General features: G+C 51.7%; 1 protein-coding gene across 1 annotated transcript in view; it reads right to left on the reverse strand.

Annotated features, from left to right (window-relative positions):
• The window catches only part of DCHS1 (dachsous cadherin-related 1), a 168941-nt gene that overhangs the window by 83533 nt on the left and 60483 nt on the right, over nt 1–24925 (reverse strand). Inside the window, exons 3-6 of the mRNA XM_073562898.1 lie at nt 12320–12496; nt 9885–10116; nt 5111–5347; nt 4017–4997 (exon numbers count right to left, since the gene is read on the reverse strand). Coding sequence (XP_073418999.1) covers nt 4017–4997; nt 5111–5347; nt 9885–10116; nt 12320–12496 — 1627 coding nt within the window. The remainder of the gene's footprint in view (nt 1–4016; nt 4998–5110; nt 5348–9884; nt 10117–12319; nt 12497–24925) is intronic.

Below are 24925 nucleotides of genomic sequence, written 5' to 3' on the forward strand. Positions count from 1 at the left end.
GATGCTGGGGTCTTACCTGTGTGTGAGTGTACGGTGATGTTGGGGTATTACCTGTGTGTGGATGTACGGTGATGCTGGGGTCTTAACTGTGTGTGAGTGTACGGTGATGTTGGGGTCTTACCTGTGTGTGGGTGTACGGTGATGTTGGGGTCTTACCTGTGTGTGGGTGTACGGTGATGCTGGGGTCTTACCTGTGTGTGGGTGTATGGTGATGTTGGGGTCTTACCTGTGTGTGGGTGTATGGTGATGTTGGGGTCTTACCTGTGTGGATGTACGGTGATGCTGGGGTCTTACCTGTGTGTGGATGTACGGTGATGTTGGGGTCTTACCTGTGTGGATGTATGGTGATGTTGGGGTCTTACCTGTGTGTGGATGTACGGTGATGTTGGGGTCTTACCTGTGTGTGAGTGTACGGTGATGCTGGGGTCTTAACTGTGTGTGGGTGTACGGTGTGATGTTGGGGTCTTACCTGTGTGTGGGTGTACGGTGATGTTGGGGTCTTACCTGTGTGTGGATGTACGGTGATGTTGGGGTCTTACCTGTGTGGATGTACGGTGATGCTGGGGTCTTACCTGTGTGTGGATGTACGGTGATGCTGGGTTCTTACCTGTGTGTGGGTGTACGGTGATGTTGGGGTCTTACCTGTGTGGATGTACGGTGATGCTGGGGTCTTACCTGTGTGTGAGTGTACGGTGATGTTGGGGTATTACCTGTGTGTGGATGTACGGTGATGTTGGGGGTCTTACCTGTGTGTGGGTGTACGGTGATGTTGGGGTCTTACCTGTGAGTGGATGTACGGTGATGCTGGGGTCTTACCTGTGTGTGGGTGTACGGTGATGTTGGGGTCTTACCTGTGTGGATGTACGGTGATGCTGGGGTCTTACCTGTGTGGATGTACGGTGATGTTGGGGTCTTACCTGTGTGTGAGTGTACGGTGATGTTGGGGTCTTACCTGTGTGGATGTACGGTTATGCTGGGGTCTTACCTGTGTGGATGTACGGTGATGTTGGGGTCTTACCTGTTTGTGGATGTACGGTGATGCTGGGGTCTTACCTGTGTGTGAGTGTATGGTGATGTTGGGGTCTTACCTGTGTGTGGATGTACGGTGATGTTGGGGTCTTACCTGTGTGTGGGTGTACGGTGATGCCGGGGTCCTGTGTGTGGATGTACGGTGATGTTGGGGTCTTACCTGTGTGTGAGTGTACGGTGATGTTGGGGTCTTACCTGTGTGGGTGTACGGTGATGTTGGGGTCTTACCTGTGTGTGGGTGTACGGTGATGTGGGGGTCTTACCTGTGTGTGGGTGTACGGTGATGCTGGGGTCTTACCTGTGTGGATGTACGGTGATGCTGGGGTCTTACCTGTGTGTGGGTGTACGATGTGATGTTGGGGTCTTACCTGTGTGTGGGTGTACGGTGATGTTGGGGTCTTACCTGTGTGTGGATGTACGGTGATGCTGGGGTCTTACCTGTGTGGATGTACGGTGATGTTGGGGTCTTACCTGTGTGTGGGTGTACGGTGATGTTGGGGTCTTACCTGTGTGGATGTACGGTGATGTTGGGGTCTTACCTGTGTGTGAGTGTACGGTGATGCTGGGGTCTTACCTGTGTGTGGGTGTACGGTGTGATGTTGGGGTCTTACCTGTGTGTGGGTGTACGGTGATTTTGGGGTCTTACCTGTGTGTGGATGTACGGTGATGTTGGGGTCTTACCTGTGTGGATGTACAGTGATGCTGGGGTCTTACCTGTGTGTGGATGTACGGTGATGCTGGGGTCTTACCTGTGTGGATGTACGGTGATGTTGGGGTCTTACCTGTGTGTGGGTGTACGGTGATGCTGGGGTCTTACCTGTGTGGATGTACGGTGATGCTGGGGTCTTACCTGTGTGTGGGTGTACGGTGTGATGTTGGGGTCTTACCTGTGTGTGGGTGTACGGTGATGTTGGGGTCTTACCTGTGTGTGGATGTACGGTGATGCTGGGGTCTTACCTGTGTGTGGATGTACGGTGATGCTGGGGTCTTACCTGTGTGGATGTACGGTGATGTTGGGGTCTTACCTGTGTGTGAGTGTACGGTGATGTTGGGGTCTTACCTGTGTGGATGTACGGTGATGCTGGGGTCTTACCTGTGTGTGGGTGTACGGTGTGATGTTGGGGTCTTACCTGTGTGTGGGTGTACGGTGATGTTGGGGTCTTACCTGTGTGTGGATGTACGGTGATGCTGGGGTCTTACCTGTGTGTGGATGTACGGTGATGCTGGGGTCTTACCTGTGTGGATGTACGGTGATGCTGGGGTCTTACCTGTGTGTGGGTGTACGGTGTGATGTTGGGGTCTTACCTGTGTGTGGGTGTACGGTGATGTTGGGGTCTTACCTGTGTGTGGATGTACGGTGATGCTGGGGTCTTACCTGTGTGTGGATGTACAGTGATGCTGGGGTCTTACCTGTGTGGATGTACGGTGATGTTGGGGTCTTACCTGTGTGTGGGTGTACGGTGATGTTGGGGTCTTACCTGTGTGGATGTACGGTGATGCTGGGGTCTTACCTGTGTGTGGGTGTACGGTGTGATGTTGGGGTCTTACCTGTGTGTGGGTGTACGGTGATGTTGGGGTCTTACCTGTGTGTGGATGTACGGTGATGCTGGGGTCTTACCTGTGTGTGGATGTACGGTGATGCTGGGGTCTTACCTGTGTGGATGTACGGTGATGTTGGGGTCTTACCTGTGTGTGGGTGTACGGTGATGTTGGGGTCTTACCTGTGTGGATGTACGGTGATGCTGGGGTCTTACCTGTGTGTGAGTGTACGGTGATGTTGGGGTCTTACCTGTGTGTGGATGTACGGTGATGTTGGGGGTCTTACCTGTGTGTGGGTGTACGGTGATGTTGGGGTCTTACCTGTGAGTGGATGTACGGTGATGCTGGGGTCTTACCTGTGTGGATGTACGGTGATGTTGGGGTCTTACCTGTGTGTGGATGTACGGTGATGTTGGGGTCTTACCTGTGAGTTTATGTATGGTGATGCTGGGGTGTTACCTGTGAGTGGATGTACGGTGATGCTGGGGTCTTGCCTGTGTGTGGGTGTACGTTGATGTTGGGGTTTTACCTGTGTGTGGGTGTACGGTGATGCTGGGGTCTTGCCTGTATGTGGGTGTACGGTGATGCTGGGGTCTTACCTGTGTGGGTGTACGGTGATGCTGGGGTCTTACCTGTGTGTGGGTATACGGTGATGCTGGGGTCTTACCTGTGTGTGGGTGTACGGTGATGCTGGGGTGTTACCTGTGAGTGGATGTACGGTGATGCTGGGGTCTTGGCTGTGTGTGGGTGTACGTTGATGTTGGGGTCTTACCTGTGTGGATGTACGGTGATGCTGGGGTCTTACTTGTGTGTGGGATGCTGGGGTCTTACCTGTGTGTGGGTGTACGGTGATATTGGGGTCTTACCTGTGTGTGGGTGTACGGTGATGTTGGGGTCTTACCTGTGTGTGAGTGTACAGTGATGTTGGGGTCTTACCTGTGAGTGGATGTACGGTGATGCTGGGGTGTTACCTGTGAGTGGATGTACGGTGATGCTGGGGTCTTGCCTGTGTGTGAGTGTACAGTGATGTTGGGGTCTTACCTGTGTGTGGGTGTACGGTGATGTTGGGGTCTTACCTGTGTGTGGGTGTACGGTGATGCTGGGGTCTTGCCTGTGTGTGAGTGTACAGTGATGTTGGGGTCTTACCTGTGTGTGGGTGTACGTTGATGTTGGGGTCTTACCTGTGTGTGAGTGTACAGTGATGTTGGGGTCTTACCTGTGTGTGGGTGTACGGTGATGTTGGGGTCTTACCTGTGTGTGGGTGTATGGTGATGCTGGGGTTTTACCTGTGTGGATGTACGGTGATGCTGGGGTCTTACCTGTGTGTGGGTGTAGGGTGATGCTGGGGTCTTACCTCTGTGTGGATGTACGGTGATGTTGGGGTCTTACCTGAGTGGATGTACGGTGATGTTGGGGTCTTACCTGTGTGTGGGATGCTGGGGTCTTACCTGTGTGTGGGTGTATGGTAAAGTCGCTTTCTTGTGCCGGCATTCTGTAGGTTACGCGTCCATTCTGCCCTGCGTCTCTGTCGCTGGCACTTACTCTTCCCACGACCTCTCCAGGCGGTCGGTTCTCGGAGATGCTCATGAAGTACCTTTCCTCGCTCAGCCGCGGAGCATTGTCATTCTCATCAGTGACCCGGACACGTACAGTGCATGTAGCAGTGCGGCTGCCTGAACCCCCCGATGCCAGCACTGACAGGACATACAACTCTCGGCTTTCCCTATCCAGTGCCCCACGGACATACAACCATCCCGTGTCCGGTTCCACACTAAATCCTACTGCATCTGCATCTGTCCTCAGCCGGTAACGTAAGGGATTCTCCTTCCCACCAGGGAGCAACGCCTGGACTTGTAATAGCCTACTCATCGGGGGGCTTCCTTCCCGGACCTCCACACGATAATCAGATGCTCCACACGCTGGCTCCGAGTCCTGCTCCATGACAAGGACAGTGATCTCTAACTCTGAGGAAAGCTGTGGAAATCCAGCATCAAGCGCCAACACACGGAGCTCGTAACTCTCCTGGGTCAGGGCCCCGGTGACCTGGATCTGTCCCACACTGTCAATGCTGAAGGGCCCCTGAGAAACCAGCAGGTAATGCACGTGACCATTGGCTCCTATATCGGGATCTAGTGCCTTAGCGGTGAATATGATGGAGTCAGTGGGTGTGGACCCCTGGATTCTCAGGGTGTGTGAGGGCGACAAAAACGTGGGGGGATTATCATTCACATCAGTGATTCGCAGGGTCACCCGCGCCCGGGTGTAGGCCGGGGGTGACCCACTGCGGGCCTGAACCTCCAAGAGAAGCTCAGTGTCCTGCTCCCGATCCAACTGCCGGCGTGTGGACAATATTCCAGACTGAGGGTCCAGGGATAAAAGTTCACGGGGGTCTCCATATGCCAAGGAGTAGAGGATTACCCCAGGGGCACCTAGAAGAAAAGGTCACAGTCACTATACGCCCTCACAGGGATCAGGAAACCATGACCGATACCGGATCGGACATTCAATGACACAGAGTGGTCCGCTGCAGTGCAGAACATACCTGGGGGGTTGCTGGCCTGCACACTGCCCACGATAATCCCCGGTGGAGAATCTTCAGGTACCATAAAATCGTACTGAGGCTGAAGGAATTTCGGGATGTGGGCTGAGCTCACTAAGATGCTGACATTTACCCTGGCGTTCACATCAGATCTGACCCCACCACCATCCTGCGCTCCCACCTCAAGATGAAGAACAGAGCCCGCCCGGGCCGACAGAGAACGGGCCACCAAGAGGGTTCCTACAAGAGTGAGAGAGAGTTACAGACCATAGATACCCTACCACCTCCATCAGATCCTAAAAATGTTAACCATCACCATCAGGTTACAAAGGGAGGGCATCACCTACACATTGTGGAGTCCCGTTTCTACCAGTGAATCACCTCCGTCCCTCACCCCCCGATGTATACTCTCAGCCCCTCATCCCTGATGTATAACCTCCGCCCCTAACCCACCGATGCAAAATCTCTGCCCTTCATCCCCCAATGTACAAACTCCGCCCCTCATCCCCCGATGTATAACCTCCGCCCATAACCCACGGATGTATAACCTCCACCCCTCACCCCCGATGTATAACTTGCACCCCTCACTCATCGGTGCATAACCTCCATCCCCAACCCACCGATGTATATCCTCCGCCCATAACCCACGGATGTATAACCCACGTCCCTCTCCCCCCCGATGTATAACCTCCGACCACAACCCACGGATGTATAACCTCCGCCCCTAACCACTCCAATGTATAACCTCCACCTCTCACCCCTGGTGCGTAACCTTCGCCCCTCACCCCCCCAATGTATAACCTCTGCCCTTCATCACCCGATGTATAACCTCCACCCTTCACCCCCGATGTATAACTTGCACACCTCACTCACCGGTGCGTAACCTCCGTCCCTAACCCACCGATGCAAAACCTCTGCCCTTCATCCCCCAATGTACAAACTCCGCCCCTCATCCCCCGATGTATAACCTCCGCCCATAACCCACGGATGTATAACCTCCACCCCTCACCCCCGATGTATAACTTGCACCCCTCACTCATCGGTGCATAACCTCCATCCCCAACCAACCGATGTATATCCTCCGCCCATAACCCACGGATGTATAACCCACGTCCCTCTCCCCCCCGATGTATAACCTCCGACCACAACCCACGGATGTATAACCTCCGCCCCTAACCACTCCAATGTATAACCTCCACCTCTCACCCCTGGTGCGTAACCTTCGCCCCTCACCCCCCCAATGTATAACCTCTGCCCTTCATCACCCGATGTATAACCTCCACCCTTCACCCCCGATGTATAACTTGCACACCTCACTCACCGGTGCGTAACCTCCGTCCCTAACCCACCGATGCAAAACCTCTGCCCTTCATCCCCCGATGTACAAACTCTGCCCCTCACCCCCGATGTATAACCTCCGCCCACAACCCACAGAAGTATAACCTCCGCCCCTCACCCCCCGATGTATAACCACCACCCCTCAGCCCCTGGTGTGTAACCTCTGCCCCTCACCCCCCCGATGTATAACCTGCACCCCTCACCCACCGGTGTGTAACCTCCGCCCCTCAGCCCCTGGTGCGTAACCTCCACCCCTCACCCCCCAATGTATTACCTCAGCCCCTCACCCCTGATGTTAAACCTTTACCCCTCAACCACCGGTGTGTAACCTCTGCCTCTAACCCACCAATGTATAACCTCTGCCCCTAACCACCCCAATGTATAACGTCCACCCCTCAGCCCCTGGTGCGTAACCTCTGCCGCCCATAACTCACGGATGTATAACCTCCACCCCTCACCCTCCAATGTATTACCTCAACCCCTCACTCCGATGTAAAACCTCTACCCCTCACACTCCAATGTATAACCTCCGCCCCTCATCCTCCAATGTACAACCTCCGCCCCTCACCAGTGATGTATAACCTCCACCCCTCGCCCCTGATGTATAACCCCCGCCCCTCACCCCAATGTATCTTTCGCCCCACACCTTTCGATGTATATCCTCCATCCTCACCCCCGATGTATAGAGGTTATACCCTCACCCCCGTGATGTATAACCCCTGCCCCTCACCACTGATGTTTAACCTTCTCCTCTCACCCCTGATGTATAACCTCCGCCCCTCACCTCTGCTGCATAACCTCCAACCCTCACCCCAATGTATAACCTCCGCCCCTCACCCTCGATGCATAACCTCCACCCCTCACCCCTGATGTATAACCCCCACCCCAATGTATCTTTCGCCCCACACCCTTCAATGTATATCCTCCATCCTCACCCCCGTTGTATAGAGGTTATACCCTCACCCCCGTGATGTATAACCTTCTCCCCCTCACCCCTGATGTATAATCTCCGCCCCTCACCTCTGCTGCATAACCTCCAACCCTCACCCCAATGTATAACCTCCACCCCTCACCCTCCAATGTATAACCTCCGCCCCTCACCCCTGATGTATAACCTCCGCCCCTCACCCCAATGTATAACCTCCGCCCCTCACCCTCCAATGTATAACCTCCACCCCTCACCCTATAATGTATAACCTCCGCCCCTCACCCCTGATGTATAACCTCCGCCCCTCACCCCAATGTATACCCTCCGCCCCTCACCCTCCAATGAATAACCTCCGCCCCTCACCCTCCAATGTATAACCTCCGCCCCTCACCCCTGATGTATAACCTCCGCCCCTCACCCTCCAATGTATAACCTCCGCCCCTCACCCCTGATTTATAACCTCAGCCTCTCACCCCTGAAGTATAACCTCCACTCCTCACCCCTGATTTATAACCTCCGCCCCTCACCCCTGATGTATAACCTCCGCCCCTCACCCTCCAATGTATAACCTCCGCCCCTCACCCCTGATTTGTAACCTCCGCCCCTCACTCCAATGTATACCCTCCGCCCCTCACCCTCCAATGTATAACCTCCGCCCCTCACCCCTGATGTATAACCTCCGCCCCTCACCCTCCAATGTATAACCTCCGCCCCTCACCCCTGATGTATAACCTCCGCCCCTCACCCTCCAATGTATAACCTCCGCCCCTCACCCCTGATGTATAACCTCTGCCCCTCACCCTCCAATGTATAACCTCTGCCCCTCAGCCCTGATTTATAACCTCAGCCTCTCACCCCTGAAGTATAACCTCCACTCCTCACCCACCAGTGTATAACCTCTGCCCCTCACCCCGCGATGTATAACTTCGCCCCCTCACCACTCGATATATAACCTCTGCCCCTAACCCCCGTCGATGTACAGCCTCCGGCCCTCACCACTGATGTATAACCTTCTCCCCTCACCCCTGATATATAACCCCCGGTGTATAACCTCTGGCTCTCACCTTCCGATGTACAACCTCCGCCCCACAACCTCCGAAGTATATCCTCCAACCCTCATCACTCGATGTATAACCTCCGCCCCTAACCCCCCGTCAATGTACAGCCTCCGGCCCTGACCACTGATGTATAACCTTCTCCCCTCACCCCTGATACCTTCTCCCCTCACTTTCCAATATATAACCTCCGCCCCTTGCCCCTCACCCCCCCCCCCGGTGTATAACCTCTGGCTCTCACCTTCCGATGTACAATCTCCGCCCCACAACCTCCGAAGTATATCCTCCAACCCTCATCACTCGATGTATAACCTCCGCCCCTAACCCCCCGTCGATGTACAGCCTCCGGCCCTCACTACTGATGTATAACCTTCTCCCCTCACCCCTGATACCTTCTCCCCTCACTTTCCAATATATAACCTCCGCCCCTCGCCCCTCACCCCCCCCCGGTGTATAACCTCTGGCTCTCACCTTCCGATGTACAACCTCCGCCCCACAACCTCCGAAGTATATCCTCCAACCCTCATCACCCGATGTATAACCTCCTCCCCTAACCCCTCACATGTTTATAACCTATGGCCCCCTTGGAGCTGTGTATGAATGATGACAGAGAAACACCCGCAGGTGGATGTGGGGGGCACATACTTTTCTCTATATTAATGTCTATGGATGTAGAGGAGGACAGAGAATCCCCGGGAGGTGGACGTGGGGGGCACATACTTTTATCTCAGCCTGGTATGTGTGACATTGGACAGTGCATCGTTTTTCAGAGATAGACAGTCTGACAGGCCGGTCCACGGCGGCTTCTCCCGCCCACTGCCAGTGATTGACAGGTCTCACCATGTGTGCGAGGGAGGAAGAAGCTGCCAGGGACCCACCTGTCCAACTGTGTGCTGTCCTCTAGAGGGGCCCCAGATAGACCCCTCATGGGGCCAATAAATACTGATAAGAACTGAGATGTTCCATTTTAAAGATAATCTACTACCACCACCATAGGCTCTAAGCAAACAGACTACTACCACCACCATAGGCTCTAAGCAAACAGACTACTACCACCACCATAGGCTCTAAGCAAACAGACTACTACCACCACCATAGGCTCTAAGCAAACAGACTACTACCACCACCATAGGCTGTAAGCAAACAGACTACTACCACCACCATAGGCTCTAAGGAAACAGACTACTACCACCACCATAGGGTCTAAGGAAACAGACTACTACCACCACCATAAGATCTAAGGAAACAGACTACTACCACCACCCTACTATACCATAAACATCGCTCCCCGATTTAATGGCCGCCCTTTGCTAGTTCCTGGAGACCTCGTATTGTCTTTTCTGTCTTCCCTTCTGGTTCCTACAATGGTGGAGGGTCATTAAACAGTTTCCACATATGTGGGTGAGGCTGTGGTTGGTGGACCCGTGCCCCTCATGTCACTGTCGGGTGGTCTTACCTGTGTCGGGCTGGATGCGTAGAAGCGGAGGGCTGTTTCCTGATAATATGTGGTAGGTCAGGGTGCCGTGCAGCCCCTCGTCCTTATCTCGGGCGGTCACACTAATGATGGGTGTTCCTGGTGGGCTGAGGGCACTCACACTAGCACCGTACTCCAGGGGGTAAAAGACCGGACGATTATCATTCACATCTTCTACCGAGACCCGAACGAGGCATCCTGAGCTCAGGCCTCCCTGTGGGAACAGAGGAAGGGTGGACTGAGAAGTTTCCTGCTATTCTCCTCTCACACCACCTGCTCCGGATCTCACCGTTCCTGTATCCTGATGCCGGCCACCGTAGATTCCACTCTTCATTCACTGACGGAAGATTTTCATATCTAGATCCTGAAATGGATCAGTAGTAACAAAACCGATCTCTAGAGCTGACCCTCTAGATCCTAAGACGCTGATCTCACCCTCTAGATCCTAAGACTGCTGATCTCACCCTCTAGATCCTGTGACTGATCTCACCCTCTAGATCCAGCAACTAATGATTTCACTCTCTAGATCGCTAGACTGATGATCTCATCCTTTGGATCCTGTGACTAGTGATCTCAATTAAAAAATAAGTTTTTTAAAATATATATTTTTTTACATATTTTCTCACCTCTAAAATTAGAAATGAAAATACAAATGTAAAGTTTGTCATCACTGCAATCAGAACTTATAGAAGTACTCCTCCTCGTGCTTCCCCTCCTCCTCCAAATCCTCCTTCTCCTTGTCCTCCCCATCCTTCACCCTCGTCCTTCCTCTCCTCCTCCTTCCCCTCCTCCCGCTCCTCCTCAACCTTTTACTCCTCCTTGCCCTTCCCCTCTTCCTCCTTCCCCACATCCAAGTCCTCCCACTCCTCCTCGTCCTCCCCTCCTCATCCTTCCGTTCCTCCTCACCCTTCCCCTCCTCGTCATCTTCCCCCTCCTCCTCCCCCACCTCCTCATCCTTCCCCTCCTACTCCTCATCCTTTCCCTCCTCCTCCTTTCCCTACTCCTCCTCAGCCTTCCCCTCCCCCTCCTTCTTGTACTCCCCCCTGCTCCTCCTCATCTTCCCGCTCCTCCTCCCTCTCCTCCTTGTCATCCCCCTCCTCATCCTCCCGCTCCTCCTCATCCTTCCAGTCATCCTTCCCCTGCTCCTCCTCCTACCGCTTCTCCTCTTGCCAACAGTTTTTATTCTCTTTTAGTATACCCATCATATTATGTAGCACTGTGCACTTACAATTACTCATTTTACCTTTCTATCCAGATAATTCTTCTCTTTTCCATTAGGTCTATGACATCACGTGATTAAAAACTGACGCACTGAATCCTTCTAAGATCTAAATCAAAACAGGAGGTCAATTTTCCCTGTATGACTCATGAGTCACTGCAAAAGACCCTGGCAGGGGAAGGAGGGAACAGGTGGGTCAGGAGGTGAAGCGAGGGATGATAAATGCAGGGACAAGAGACTTCCTGTTTCTACATAGAGCAGAGAAAAGAGAAAAATTAGCTGGACAGAAAGGCAAAATGAGCAATTGTAGGTGCACAGTGCTGTATAATATGATGGGTGCAATATATCAAGAGGATAAACACTTTGATTAGGGTGCTTCGTTAACCGGAGTATGTAAGAACAAACTCCAAAAATCAATGGCAGAATTGTTTTATTGTGCCATTTAACCCCACTTACCGATTATTGTTTCTGTTTTTCAGAACACTATATGGTAAAGTGAATGGTATCATTCGAAAGTACAACTCATCCCACACAACAATTCTTAAAATTTATTTTTTTAGTCCCTCTTGTCAGTTGTCATGTAATATATAATTCAGCTAGTATTACCATATTTAATTATCTTTTTCTATCTGGCAATAAAGAGTAGACTTCTCATAAGTTACGCTGTGTGATCTCAAGGTGACATCTGGGCATTACATGGCTTTAAGTTCAGTGCAGAGGGTCAGTCATCAGAACAGTTTATTTGATGAAACTGCATGGACTGTACCCCTGAAGCTCTTCGAAGGGTGGAGATATGAACTCCTATCACAGTGACTGATGATGATTACACTGCTAGTGTGACACGGTAATAAAGTAGGAGATGACAGTGCAGCCTCCTGACTGTAGATTCATCATACATGAGCTATTTTTGAGAATTATGTAGGGATAACCATAGTATCCTGCCAGCCGGCCACAATACTGTCTCTAGCCGCCCATGTGATGCTGTGCTGATACTTCATGGGACTGAAGGCAGAACACACAGAATTAAAAAGCAGAACGATAGCTGGGAATACAAGATGAAGGATGAAGAGGAGAAGGATGTGGCAATGAGTACAATGAATATACCATCTAGGGGGGGCAGGGATGGATATTTTTGTTGGATTGCTTCTTTAATAATCAGAAACATGTTAAAAGATATTTGTGAATTGTGAGGTCTCACCCCATCTGTAGCTGTCACACGAAGAAGGAAGAAGCGCTCTCCATCATCGCTGTCCAGGGTGTCTGCGAGGCAGATCTCTCCACTCTCTGAGTGGATCTGGAACTGTGGAGGGGATGAGGGCCTGAGCGAGTACAACACATGTCCCAGACTCCCACTATCTGCATCTGATGCCGAGACCTGAAAAACAGCAATGGAGAAGCATGAGCCATGGAGAAGCATGAGCCATGGAGAAGCATGAGCCATGGAGAAGCATGAGCCATGGCACCAGATGGAGAGCCCTCAGCACCTGTAACATTTCCCAGTCCAATAATCTTCAACTGGTCAGAAAACGACCAATGTGCTGCTATAAAAACAAATATGGGTCACTAAGCAGAGATGTGTGCAGCCCTGTTACTCTCCTGTCCCAGCTCCAGTGCCGGGCTTTGCTTCTGCCTTCCAATATGGCAGGCTCTCCCTGCGCTAGTCTGCACTTGGTGACTAGAACATGCACTTCTGACGTTGTAAGGTAATGAGCAGGAACGCGGGATGCAGTGACGGGACGCAGGCAGAGCAAGAGTTAACAGGTTTATTTACAGGGGAATACTCCACGCAGGGAGGTAAAAGGTTAAACAATATAAATAATCCCAGCAAGAAAGCACACAGATGAAAGGCAGACTAGGGCACACAAATCACCACATTAACAGCGGGAGCTTTTTATCTGAAGCATTGCGGTGTATAGTTCAGTCCACCTGGACCCGTAGAAGCGAGTAATTGCAAAACGTTGTCCGGCACCTCCCTCCCCCAGCATTCCTCTAACGTCCTGGATGTCCACATACCTGTTGATGGAATTCATGTGAAATAAAGACGCACAGTTTTTCAGCTCTATTGGTGAGTGCTGCATCTTTCTTCTTTTTTCATGATACATTAATATAAATGACAACGGACTTTGCAAGGTGAGGTACAACGGCACAGTTAACGGCAGTTCAATAGCAAATGTGTCAGGAAGTCCTAAATCTGCAGCTCTGGCTGCATACTCCATTGCGCCGACAGCGGCTGGCACAATGTCCTTTCCAGGGGGGGCAAGTAGATGACAATACCCCGTCTTCTGGTGACAGTGGTCGGTCTCCGGTACCTTCCACTGTCCCCAGTCCATATACTGTAGTGGCTCTGCAAGTATACAAAGGCCAAGTCAAGTCACAAGTGTCTGGTGCCGAGATTTACTAGCACAGTCAGGGTGTAGGGTACGGTCGCGCTACTGGTCCCTTTCAGGCTGCACACGCACGGTACTCACGATCCTGAAGTGTCTGGCTCCTGACTTTATGTCGGCTACCGGGCACACACTGCCCATCTCTCACGCTCTGGTCTCCGCGGTTGTTGGCGGGCGACAGCGGTCGCTGGTCTGCGTGGGGCTGGTGCTCCCTGGACGGAGCACTTCTCTCTCTCGCTGCTGCAACACCCGGCTCAGCTCTGCGTGCACGGCTCTGCTCTGCTGACACGGCTCTGCTCTGCTGGCATGACTCTGCTCTGCTGACACGGATCTGCTCTGCTGGCATGACTCTGCTCTGCACAGCTCTCTCTGCAGGCGACAGGGGCTCCTTCTATATGGCCCGTTGCCACACCGGTACTCTCTGGTGGGGGAAGCAGAGCGCGCTGCTCACCGCTCTGCTCTCTGTGCTGCTCCCCGCCATCGCCAGACCGCCCCGCTTCGAGCACTTTTTCCTTTTATGCCTCTGCTGTTGCGCACCCTTTTTCTGGATCCCCCTGCCTCTCTGGGTCTGCAGAAAGGTCCCTCCCATTCAGGCTTCCCTCAGGATGCAGGGGAAGGTCCGCCACCCTCAGGCTTCCCCCCGGGAACAAAGGATGCAGCCTTTCTAGTTCCGGACCCGTCTATGGCCGTCTAAGGCAGCTGTGTGCCACCTGTTTATTCAGGTAGTAGTGCAGGGTGCTGTCCTGGAGCACACGCCCTGTCCAAGTCAGCTGCAACTGGGGCCGAGTGTCTTCTCCATACGGATGTTCCTGAATATCCAGTAGCAAGGAGCCTGATTACTCTAGTAAGCTCCCCAGGTGACCCCCACAACAAACTGCCCCCACAACAAGCACCAGGGTGGCAGGCAGCGTATTCAATGCCCAGGACACCATGCCAGATAATGCATATAATCAGGGTAATATCTACCTTACATATGTGGCCCCATACTCAATGTCCCCGTGAAGAGAGCAATGGTTCCACCACTGGAGATGTGCTACATAGCATGGAGGGACATCACAAGCTGACCGCGTCTGCAGATAATGCTCCGCTGATGGAGGAATCTATGCTTCATCTTATTCCTTATACTGTAACAGGGAAGCCGCATTGTGGGATTCTGCATCTCAGGGGCGTGAATGCAATAAACGTGGCGCCACTGACCCCCCGCTATAGCTAAGTGGAGGCCAAAAACATAGGAACCAGCAGAAGGAACGTCAGACCATGGCGACTTCCTCTACAACACTGCTGGTTATTAGTCATGGCTAATTATACATAGTCACAGCCGTGAGTACACGTCAGCATGGTTGGAAACGCGTCACTGGAGTCTAACTCCAACATGAGAGCTAAGTAATGGAATAAATCCTCACCGTTTCACATTCCTTCGGTGCTGGAATTTACAAATCCTCTTTCAATTCACTTCCTTCTGCCACCACACCCTACATCCCCGTCTGACGGCCTGCCAGTGCATGAGGTGGCCCGGGATCCCAAAACCCTTAATGCAAACTATGAGGCAGCTGAAAAAAGGATGTGGAAGGGGGAAGATAGGAGATCATGTCATCTTGACACTGCGTGTGTCACCGTTGTGAAACCTAGAACCCTGTGATCACCAGACACTGACACTAATCATTACACAAGTGGAGAACTTCACCAACAGATTGAGAAACCTAGAACGCTGCAAGAACCCGACACCAGGGCCAGCGTCAGCACTTAGCAAAGAGAGGAACCCACTGAGCCGGGGCCAACGTCAGCACCCAGCAAAATGGGACCCACTGAGCCGGGGCCAGTGTCAGCACCCAGCAAAGAGAGGAACCCACTGAGCCGGGGCCAGCGTCAGCACCCAGCAAAGAGAGGAACCCACTGAGCCAGGGCCAATGTCAGCACACAGTAAAGAGAGGGACCCACTGAGCCGGGGCCAGCGTCAGCACCAAGCAAAATGAGGAACCCACTGAGCCGGGGCCAGCGTCAGCACCCAGCAAAATGGGACCCACTGAGCCGGGGCCAGCGTCAGCACTTAGCAAAGAGAGGAACCCACTGAGCCGGGGCCAGCGTCAGCACCCAGCAAAATGGGACCCACTGAGCCAGGGCCAATGTCAGCACACAGTAAAGAGAGGGACCCACTGAGCCGGGGCCAGCGTCAGCACCCAGCAAAATGAGGAAGTCACTGAGCCGGGGCCAGTGTCAGCACCCAGCAAAATTGGACCCACTGAGCCAAGGCCAGTGTCAGCACACAGTAAAGAGAGAAACTCACTGAGCCAGGGCCAGCGTCAGCACCCAGCAAAGAGAGGGACCCGCTGAGCCGGGGCCAGTGTGAGCACCCAGCAAAATGAGGGACCCACTGAGCCGGGGCCAGCGTCAGCACCCAGCATAGAGAGTAACCCACTGAGCCGGGGCCAGCGTCAGCACCCAGCAAAGAGAGTAACCCACTGAGCCGGGGCCAGCGTCAGCACCCAGCAAAGAGAGGAACCCACTGAGCCGGGGCCAGCGTCAGCACCCAGCAAAGAGAGGAACCCACTGAGCCGGGGCCAGCGTCAGCACCCAGCAAAGAGAGGAACCTACTGAGCCGGGGCCAGTGTCAACACCCAGCAAAGTGAGGGACCTACTGACCTACTCAGGGCCAGCGTCAGCACCCAGCGAAGGGAGGGACCCACTGAGCCAGGGCCAACGTTAGCACCCAGCAAAGTGAGGGACCCACTGACCCAGGGCGAGCGTCAGCACCCAGCAAATAGAGGAACCCACTGAGCCGGGGCCAGTGTCAGCACTGAGCAAAGAGAGGACCCCACTGAGCCGTGGACTGCGTCAGCACCCAGCAAAGTGAGGAACCTACTGACCCAGGGCCAGCGTCAGCACCCAGCAAAGAGAGGAACCCACTGATGCGGGGCCAGTGTCAGCACTCAGCGAAGGGAGGGACCCACTGACCCAGCATCAGCACCCAGCGAAGGGAGGGACACACTGAGCCAGGACCAGCGTTAGCACCCAGCAAAGTGAGGAACCCACTGAGCCAGGTCCAGCATCAGTACCCAGGAAAGGGAGGGACCCACTGACCCAGGACCAACATCAGCACCCAGCAAAGTGATAGACCCATTGACCCCGGGTCAGTGTCAGCACCCAGCAAAATAAGGGACCCACTGAGCCAGGGCCAGTGTCAGCACCCAGCAAAATGAGGGACCCACTGAGCCAGGGCCACTCAGTTCAGATTTCCATTTGCAACACTGCATGTATGGAGCAGGCGGAGGACCTGAGTATGCGCCATAGGCCGGGGTCAGACTTGCGAGAAACTCGCACGAGTCACGCACCTCAATGGCCGGCACTGCCGCCGGCATTCGTGACCGGAGTGTGCAGCTGCATAGAAATACATGCATAGAAATACATGCATAGAAATACATGCAGCCGCACACTCCGGTCCCGAGTGCCAGGCATTGAGGTGCGAGACTCATTCGAGTTTCTCACAAGTCTGACACCGGCCATACAGAGCAGATACCGGCTGTGTTATACAGCTGGCGCATGAGTTTAATTACGGCAATCAAAGGTAGCCCGGTCACTGCAGTTTTACCCCTTTAGTTGATACTCAATTGTGGCAGAGGGATTTAAGAGGCTGGTGGCAATATCATGGCCAGGGTCATACTGAAGGCTGCCATATTGGTATACCTATGAAGCCAGCCTTCAAGAAAGCGATAATCTTACAAATTGTGGTGTATAGTACAAGCAAACGGCTAATAAAAAATACAAAAAAATGATATATACAGTATGGCATTAGGCAGCGTTCACACAGGCAATGTGGTTTAGTCTAAACATGTGCAGTTTTTTTGCTTTCATAAAACTCAGGGGTTTCAAACCCAAAGCGTCTTCTGGACACAAAGGTCCCCGCAAATAATCAGCTCATTCCACAGCACATACACTGAGGGGCAAAGGGTAACAATGTCCGACCTTCAGGCTCCATGTCTCCACATCCACTTCTGCTTCTCACGTGAGACCACCATCATCTCACAGACCATCATCATCTCACAGACCATCATCTTGGCTCTCACACATGTGACTTGTGCCTATTTAGCATATGATTAGTCCTGCAGATTCTCGTCAAGTCACCGTGTCACCGCATTGTTGCTGTTTTGCTCCTAAATTTTCTAAATCTTAATTTTTGTTATTTTATTAGTATTTGTAAATCCTCCTTTGGCTTTCACCACGGCCTTATTCCTTCTCCTCTCCATCAGATCCTCACTGGTCTCCACCAATATCTAGCCCCAGGTCTCTTCTTCACGTTCCCCATGTTGGTGCACACTGGTTGCCTCATTGGGGTCTGCATACAGTGGTTTCTTCAACTCTCCCCACAAGTATTGGATTGGGATAAGGTCTGGGGACTGTCGGGACTGGTTGCCTCACTGGGGTCTGTATACAGCTGTTACTTCACCTCTACCCACAAGTGTTGGATTTGGGTGAGGTCTGGGGGCTGGTCGCCTCACTGGGGTCTGTATACAGTGGTTTCTTCAACTCTCCCCACAAGTGTTGGATTGGGATAAGGTCTGGGGACTGGTTGCCTCACTGGGGTCTGTATACAGCTGTTTTTTCACCTCTACCCACGAGTGTTGGATTGGAGTGAGGTCTGGGGACTGTCAGGACTGGTCGCCTCACTGGGGTCTGTATACAGCTGTTTCTTCATCTCTACCCACAAGTGTTGGATTTGGGAGAGGTCTGGGGGCTGGTCGCCTCACTGGGGTCTGTATACAGTGGTTTCTTCAACTCTCCCCACAAGTGTTGGATTGGGATAAGGTCTGGGGACTGGTTGTCTCACTGGGGTCTGTATACAGCAGTTTCTTCACCTCTACCCACAAGTGTTGGATTGGGGTGAGGTCTGGGGACTGTCAGGACTGGTCGCCTCACTGGGGTCTGTATACAGCTGTTTCTTCACATCTACCCACAAGTGTTGGATTGGGGTGAGGTCTGGGGACTGTTTGCCTCACTGGGGTCTGTATACAGCTGTTTCTTCAACTTTACCCACAAGTGTTGGATTTGGGTGAGGTCTGGGGACTGTCAGGACTGGTCGCCTCACTGGGGTCTGTATACAGCGGTTTCTTCACCTCTACCCACAAGTGTTGGATTTGGGTGAGGTCTGAGGACTGGTCACCTCACTGGGGTCTGTATACAGCTGTTTCTTCACCTCTACCCACAAGTGTTGGATTTGGGTGAGGTCTGGGGACTGTCAGGACTGGTCGCCTCACTGGGGTCTGTATACAGCGGTTTCTTCACCTCTACCCACAAGTGTTGGATTTGGGTGAGGTCTGGGGACTGGTCGCCTCACTGGGGTCTGTATACAGCTGTTTCTTCACCTCTACCCACAAGTGTTGGATTTGGGTGAGGTCTGGGGACTGGTCGCCTCACTGGGGTCTGTATACAGCTGTTCCTTCACTTCTACCCACAAGTGTTGGATTGGGGTGAGGTCTGGGGACTGTCAGGACTGGTCGCCTCACTGGGGTCTGTATACAGCGGTTTCTTCACCTCTACCCACAAGTGTTGGATTTGGGTGAGGTCTGAGGACTGGTCACCTCACTGGGGTCTGTATACAGCTGTTTCTTCACCTCTACCCACAAGTGTTGGATTTGGGTGAGGTCTGGGGACTGTCAGGACTGGTCGCCTCACTGGGGTCTGTATACAGCGGTTTCTTCACCTCTACCCACAAGTGTTGGATTTGGGTGAGGTCTGGGGACTGGTCGCCTCACTGGGGTCTGTATACAGCTGTTTCTTCACCTCTACCCACAAGTGTTGGATTTGGGTGAGGTCTGGGGACTGGTCGCCTCACTGGGGTCTGTATACAGCTGTTTCTTCACCTCTACCCACAAGTGTTGGATTTGGGTGAGGTCTGGGGACTGGTCGCCTCACTGGGGTCTGTATACAGCTGTTTCTTCACCTCTACCCACAAGTGTTAGATTGGGGTGAGGTCTGGGGACTGTCAGGACTGGTTGCCTCACTGGGGTCTGTATACAGCGGTTTCTTCACCTCTACTCATAAGTGTTGGATTGGGGTGACGTCTGGGGACTATTGGGACTGGTCGCCTCACTGGGGTCTGTATACAGCAGTTTCTTCACCTCTACCCACAAGTGTTGGATTGGGGTGAGGTCTGGGGACTGTCAGGACTGGTTGCCTCACTGGGGTCTGTATACAGCGGTTTCTTCACCTCTACCCATACGTGTTGGATTGGGGTGACGTCTGGGGACTATCGGGACTGGTCGCCTCACTGGGGTCTGTATACAGCAGTTTCTTCACCTCTACCCACAAGTGTTGGATTGGGGTGAGGTCTGGGGACTGTCAGGACTGGTCGCCTCACTGGGGTCTGTATACAGCTGTTTCTTCACCTCTACCCACAAGTGTTGGATTTGGGTGAGGTCTGGGGACTGGTCGCCTCACTGGGGTCTGTATACAGCTGTTTCTTCACCTCTACCCACAAGTGTTAGATTGGGGTGAGGTCTGGGGACTGTCAGGACTGGTCGCCTCACTGGGGTCTGTATACAGCGGTTTCTTCACCTCTACTCATAAGTGTTGGATTGGGGTGACGTCTGGGGACTATCGGGACTGGTCACCTCACTGGGGTCTGTATACAGCAGTTTCTTCACCTCTACCCACAAGTGTTGGATTGGGGTGAGGTCTGGGGACTGTCAGGACTGGTTGTCTCACTGGGATCTGTATACAGCAGTTTCTTCACATCTACCCACAAGTGTTGGTATGGGGTGAGGTCTGGGACTGTCAGGACTGGTCGCCTCACTGGGGTCTGTATACAGCAGTTTCTTCACCTCTACCCACAAGTGTTGGATTGGGGTAAGGTATGGGGAATGTGGGGACTGGTCGCCTCACTGGGGTCTGTATACAGCAGTTTCTTCACATCTACCCACAAGTGTTGGATTGGGGTGAGGTCTGGGGACTGGTCGCCTCACTGGGGTTTGTATACAGCGGTTTCTTCATCTCTACCCACAAGTGTTGGATTGGGGTGAGGTCTGGGGACTGTCAGGACTGGTTGTCTCACTGGGGTCTGTATACAGCAGTTTCTTCACATCTACCCACAAGTGTTGGATTGGGGTGAGGTCTGAGACTGTCAGGACTGGTCGCCTCACTGGGGTCTGTATACAGCAGTTTCTTCACCTCTACCCACAAGTGTTGGATTGGGGTGAGGTCTGGGACTGTCAGGACTGGTCGCCTCACTGGGGTCTGTATACAGCAGTTTCTTCACCTCTACCCACAAGTGTTGGATTGGGGTAAGGTCAGGGGACTGTCAGGACTGGTTGTCTCACTGGGGTCTGTATATAGCCGTTTCTTCACCTCTACCCACAAGTGTTGGATTTGGGTGAGCTCTGGGGACTGGTCACCTCACTGGGGTCTGTATACAGCTGTTTCTTCACCTCTACCCACAAGTGTTGGATTGGGGTGAGGTCAGGGACTGTCAGGACTGGTCGCCTCACTGGGGTCTGTATACAGCAGTTTCTTCACCTCTACCCACAAGTGTTGGATTGGGGTGAGGTCTGGGGACTGTCAGGACTGGTCGCCTCACTGGGGTCTGTATACAGCGGTTTCTTCACCTCTACCCACAAGTGTTGGATTGGGGTGAGGTCTGGGGACTGTCAGGACTGGTTGTCTCACTGGGGTCTGTATACAGCGGTTTCTTCACCTCTACTCATAAGTGTTGGATTGGGGTGACGTCTGGGGACTGTCGGGACTGGTCGCCTCACTGGGGTCTGTATACAGCTGTTTCTTCACCTCTACCCACAAGTGTTGGATTGGGGTGAGGTTTGGGGACTGGTCGCCTCACTGGGGTCTGTATACAGCTGTTTCTTCATCTCTACCCACAAGTATTGGATTGGGGTGACGTCTGGGGACTGTCGGGACTGGTCGCCTCATTGGGGTCTGTATACAGCAGTTTCTTCACCTCTACCCACAAATGTTGGATTGGGGTGAGGTCTGGGTACTGTCAGGACTGGTTGTCTCACTGGGGTCTGTATACAGCAGTTTCTTCACATCTACCCACAAGTGTTGGATTGGGGTGAGGTCTGGGACTGTCAGGACTGGTCGCCTCACTGGGGTCTGTATACAGCAGTTTCTTCACCTCCACCCACAAGTGTTGGATTGGGGTGACGTCTGGGGACTGTCGGGACTGGTCGCCTCATTGGGGTCTGTATACAGCAGTTTCTTCACCTCTACCCACAAGTGTTGGATTGGGGTGAGGTCTGGGACTGTCAGGACTGGTCGCCTCACTGGGGTCTGTATACAGCAGTTTCTTCACCTCTACCCACAAGTGTTGGATTGGGGTGAGGTCTGGGACTGTCAGGACTGGTCGCCTCACTGGGGTCTGTATACAGCAGTTTCTTCACCTCTACCCACAAGTGTTGGATTGGGGTGAGGTCTGGGACTGTCGCCTCACTGGGGTCTGTATACAGCAGTTTCTTCACCTCTACCCACAAGTGTTGGATTGGGGTGAGGTCTGGGGACTGTCAGGATAATCCACCACCTCTAATTCATCGTCATTTAGAAAACCAAAAAAGGGGAATGGACACCGGAGCTAATATAAGATATATAAGAACTTCTATTCCAGAAATGAATCACAGGACTCAGTATAGGGGTCTGCCTTTCCCAGGTCTGTCTCTGGAGTCTACTTATGTCTCAGCGCCTTATATCTACTTGGTTTACTTGGTGTAGCGCCTATGGTGACGATCTCTCCTATATCTATACTATTGATCTATATTACTGTCTTCTAACATTGAATATCGCTCTTACTTATGTTACATACGTATACTATGACATTTAAGCACTATGCACTTTATGTAAACCCTTTCATTTTCGTCTGACCCTACCATTATAATATAAAGTCACTAGCAGTATACCATTGTAGATCCCTCTAGGCGTCTATACACCTCTTCATTACCTCCCTGCTCTGGTGTGGCACTTAGGGGTCGCTTCCTTTTGTACTTTTTACTTTGTTTATATTGAATCTATACTGAGTCCTGTGATTCATTTCTGGAATAGAAGTTTTTATATATCTTATATTAGCTCCGGTGTCCATTCCCCTTTTTTGGTTTTCTAAATGACGATGAATTAGAGGTGGTGGATTATTCTGACAGTCCCCAGACCTCACCCCAATCCAACACTTGTGGGTAGATGTGAAGAAACTGCTGTATACAGACCCCAGTGAGGCGACCAGTCCTGACAGTCCCAGACCTCACCCCAATCCAACACTTGTGGGTAGAGGTGAAGAAACTGCTGTATACAGACCCCAGTGAGGCGACCAGTCCCCACATTCCCCAGACCTCACCCCAATCCAACACTTATGGGTAGAGGTGAAGAAACTGCTGTATACAGACCCCAGTGAGGCGACCAGTCCTGACAGTCCCAGACCTCACCCCAATCCAACACTTGTGGGTAGAGGTGAAGAAACTGCTGTATACAGACCCCAGTGAGGCGACCAGTCCCCACATTCCCCAGACCTCACCCCAATCCAACACTTGTGGGTAGATGTGAAGAAACTGCTGTATACAGACCCCAGTGAGGCGACCAGTCCCCACATTCCCCAGACCTCACCCCAATCCCCAGGAGGGGGTGTCGCATTGTATGTTAGAAATGCGTATATCTGCACAGAGATTGAAGCTTCAGAGACTGGGAGTTCTGTGGAAACTGTTTGGGTAAGAATACAAGGACAGAACAATGGAAAGGACACCATTGTAGGCATTTACTACAGGCCGCCTGTGCAAGCTGAAGATATGGATGAACTCTTTATGCATCAAATGGCCAAGTTCTCCAAAAAATATGACATAGTTGTCATGGGAGATTTCAACTATCCAGACATTTGTTGGGAATCTCTCTCAGGCAAAACTAACAGGTCAAGGAAATTCTTATCCTCTCTTGCTGACAACTTTATCTTCCAAAAGGTAAAGGAGAAAACAAGGGGAACTGCTACCTTGGATCTAATCCTTATAAACAGGGAGGAAATGGTTGAGGAGGTAAAAGTGGCTGGGACCCTAGGAGGTAGCGACCATGCTATTTTAGAATTTTGGATAACTAGAGGCGGAAGACCTGTGAAGACTCAGACGTCAAGGTTAGATTTCAGAAAGGCAGATTTTAAGGGATTCAGAAAGAGAATTGGAGGGATCCAATGGCTGGATATCCTTAAAGACAAAAATGTCCAGGAAGGATGGGAAATCTTGAAAAATGAAATTCTCAAAGCACAGTTGTTAACAATTCCGAAAAGAGGGAAGAATAGGAAGCATTTAAGGAAACCAGGATGGATGAACACAGAGCTTAAGCACATGCTAAAAAGGAAGCAAAAAATGTTTATAAAATGGAAAGAAGGAGGCATATCTAAAGAAGAATATAATGCTGTCTGCAGAACCTGCAAGGCACAAATCAGATTATCTAAAGCTGAAAATGAATTGAGGCTTGCAAGAGATGTCAAAAGCAATAATAAAGGATTTTGGGGATATGTCAAAAGTAAAAGAAAAGTCAAAGATGCTATAGGATTTTTACAGGATGAAAATGATGAAATGGTAAGACAGGATGTTGAGAAGGCTGAACTTTTAAATTCCTATTTTGCATCTGTTTTCTCTCAGAAAGGAAATGTAACATCAACTGTTATTCACTGTCCTATTAAGGGAATAGAAGAATCCAGGATATCTATAAACAGAAAGATAGTGAGGAAACACTTAGCTAACCTAAATGTATTCAAGTCTCCAGGTCCAGATGAATTACACCCCAGAGTACTGAAGGAGATAGCAGAAGAAATTTTTGAACCCCTCTCCATAATCTTTGAAAATTCTTGGAGAACAGGAGAAGTGCCAGAAGACTGGAGAAGAGCAAATGTTGTTCCTATCTTCAAAAAGGGGAAGAAGGTGGACCCAGGCAACTATAGGCCGGTGAGTCTGACTTCTATACCAGGAAAGATCTTTGAACAAATTATTAAACAACATGTATGTCAATACCTGGATAAGAATGAAGTGATTAAACAGAGTCAGCATGGGTTTGTAACTAATAAGTCATGTCAGACTAATTTAATTTCCTTCTATGATGGTATTACTGATTGGGTGGATCAAGGAAATGCTGTAGATATAGTATATCTTGACTTCAGCAAAGCATTTGACAAAGTCTCTCATACAATCCTTATTGAAAAAATGACTAAGTATGGAATGGACAAGGCAACTGTTAGGTGGATTCATAACTGGCTTAGTGATCGGACCCAAAGAGTGGTCGTAAATGGCTGCACATCCAGTTGGAAGAATGTCTCAAGTGGGGTACCACAGGGCTCTGTCCTGGGCCCTGTATTGTTCAACATCTTTATCAACGATTTAGATGAAGGAATTGAGGGTAAACTGATTAAATTTGCTGATGACACAAAGCTAGGAGGGATAGCTAATACTAGA

The sequence above is a fragment of the Dendrobates tinctorius genome, unplaced genomic scaffold (genome assembly GCF_039654945.1).
Source record: "Dendrobates tinctorius isolate UK_male_01 unplaced genomic scaffold, ASM3965494v1 ptg000369l, whole genome shotgun sequence".
Classification (NCBI taxonomy): Eukaryota; Metazoa; Chordata; class Amphibia; order Anura; family Dendrobatidae; genus Dendrobates; species Dendrobates tinctorius.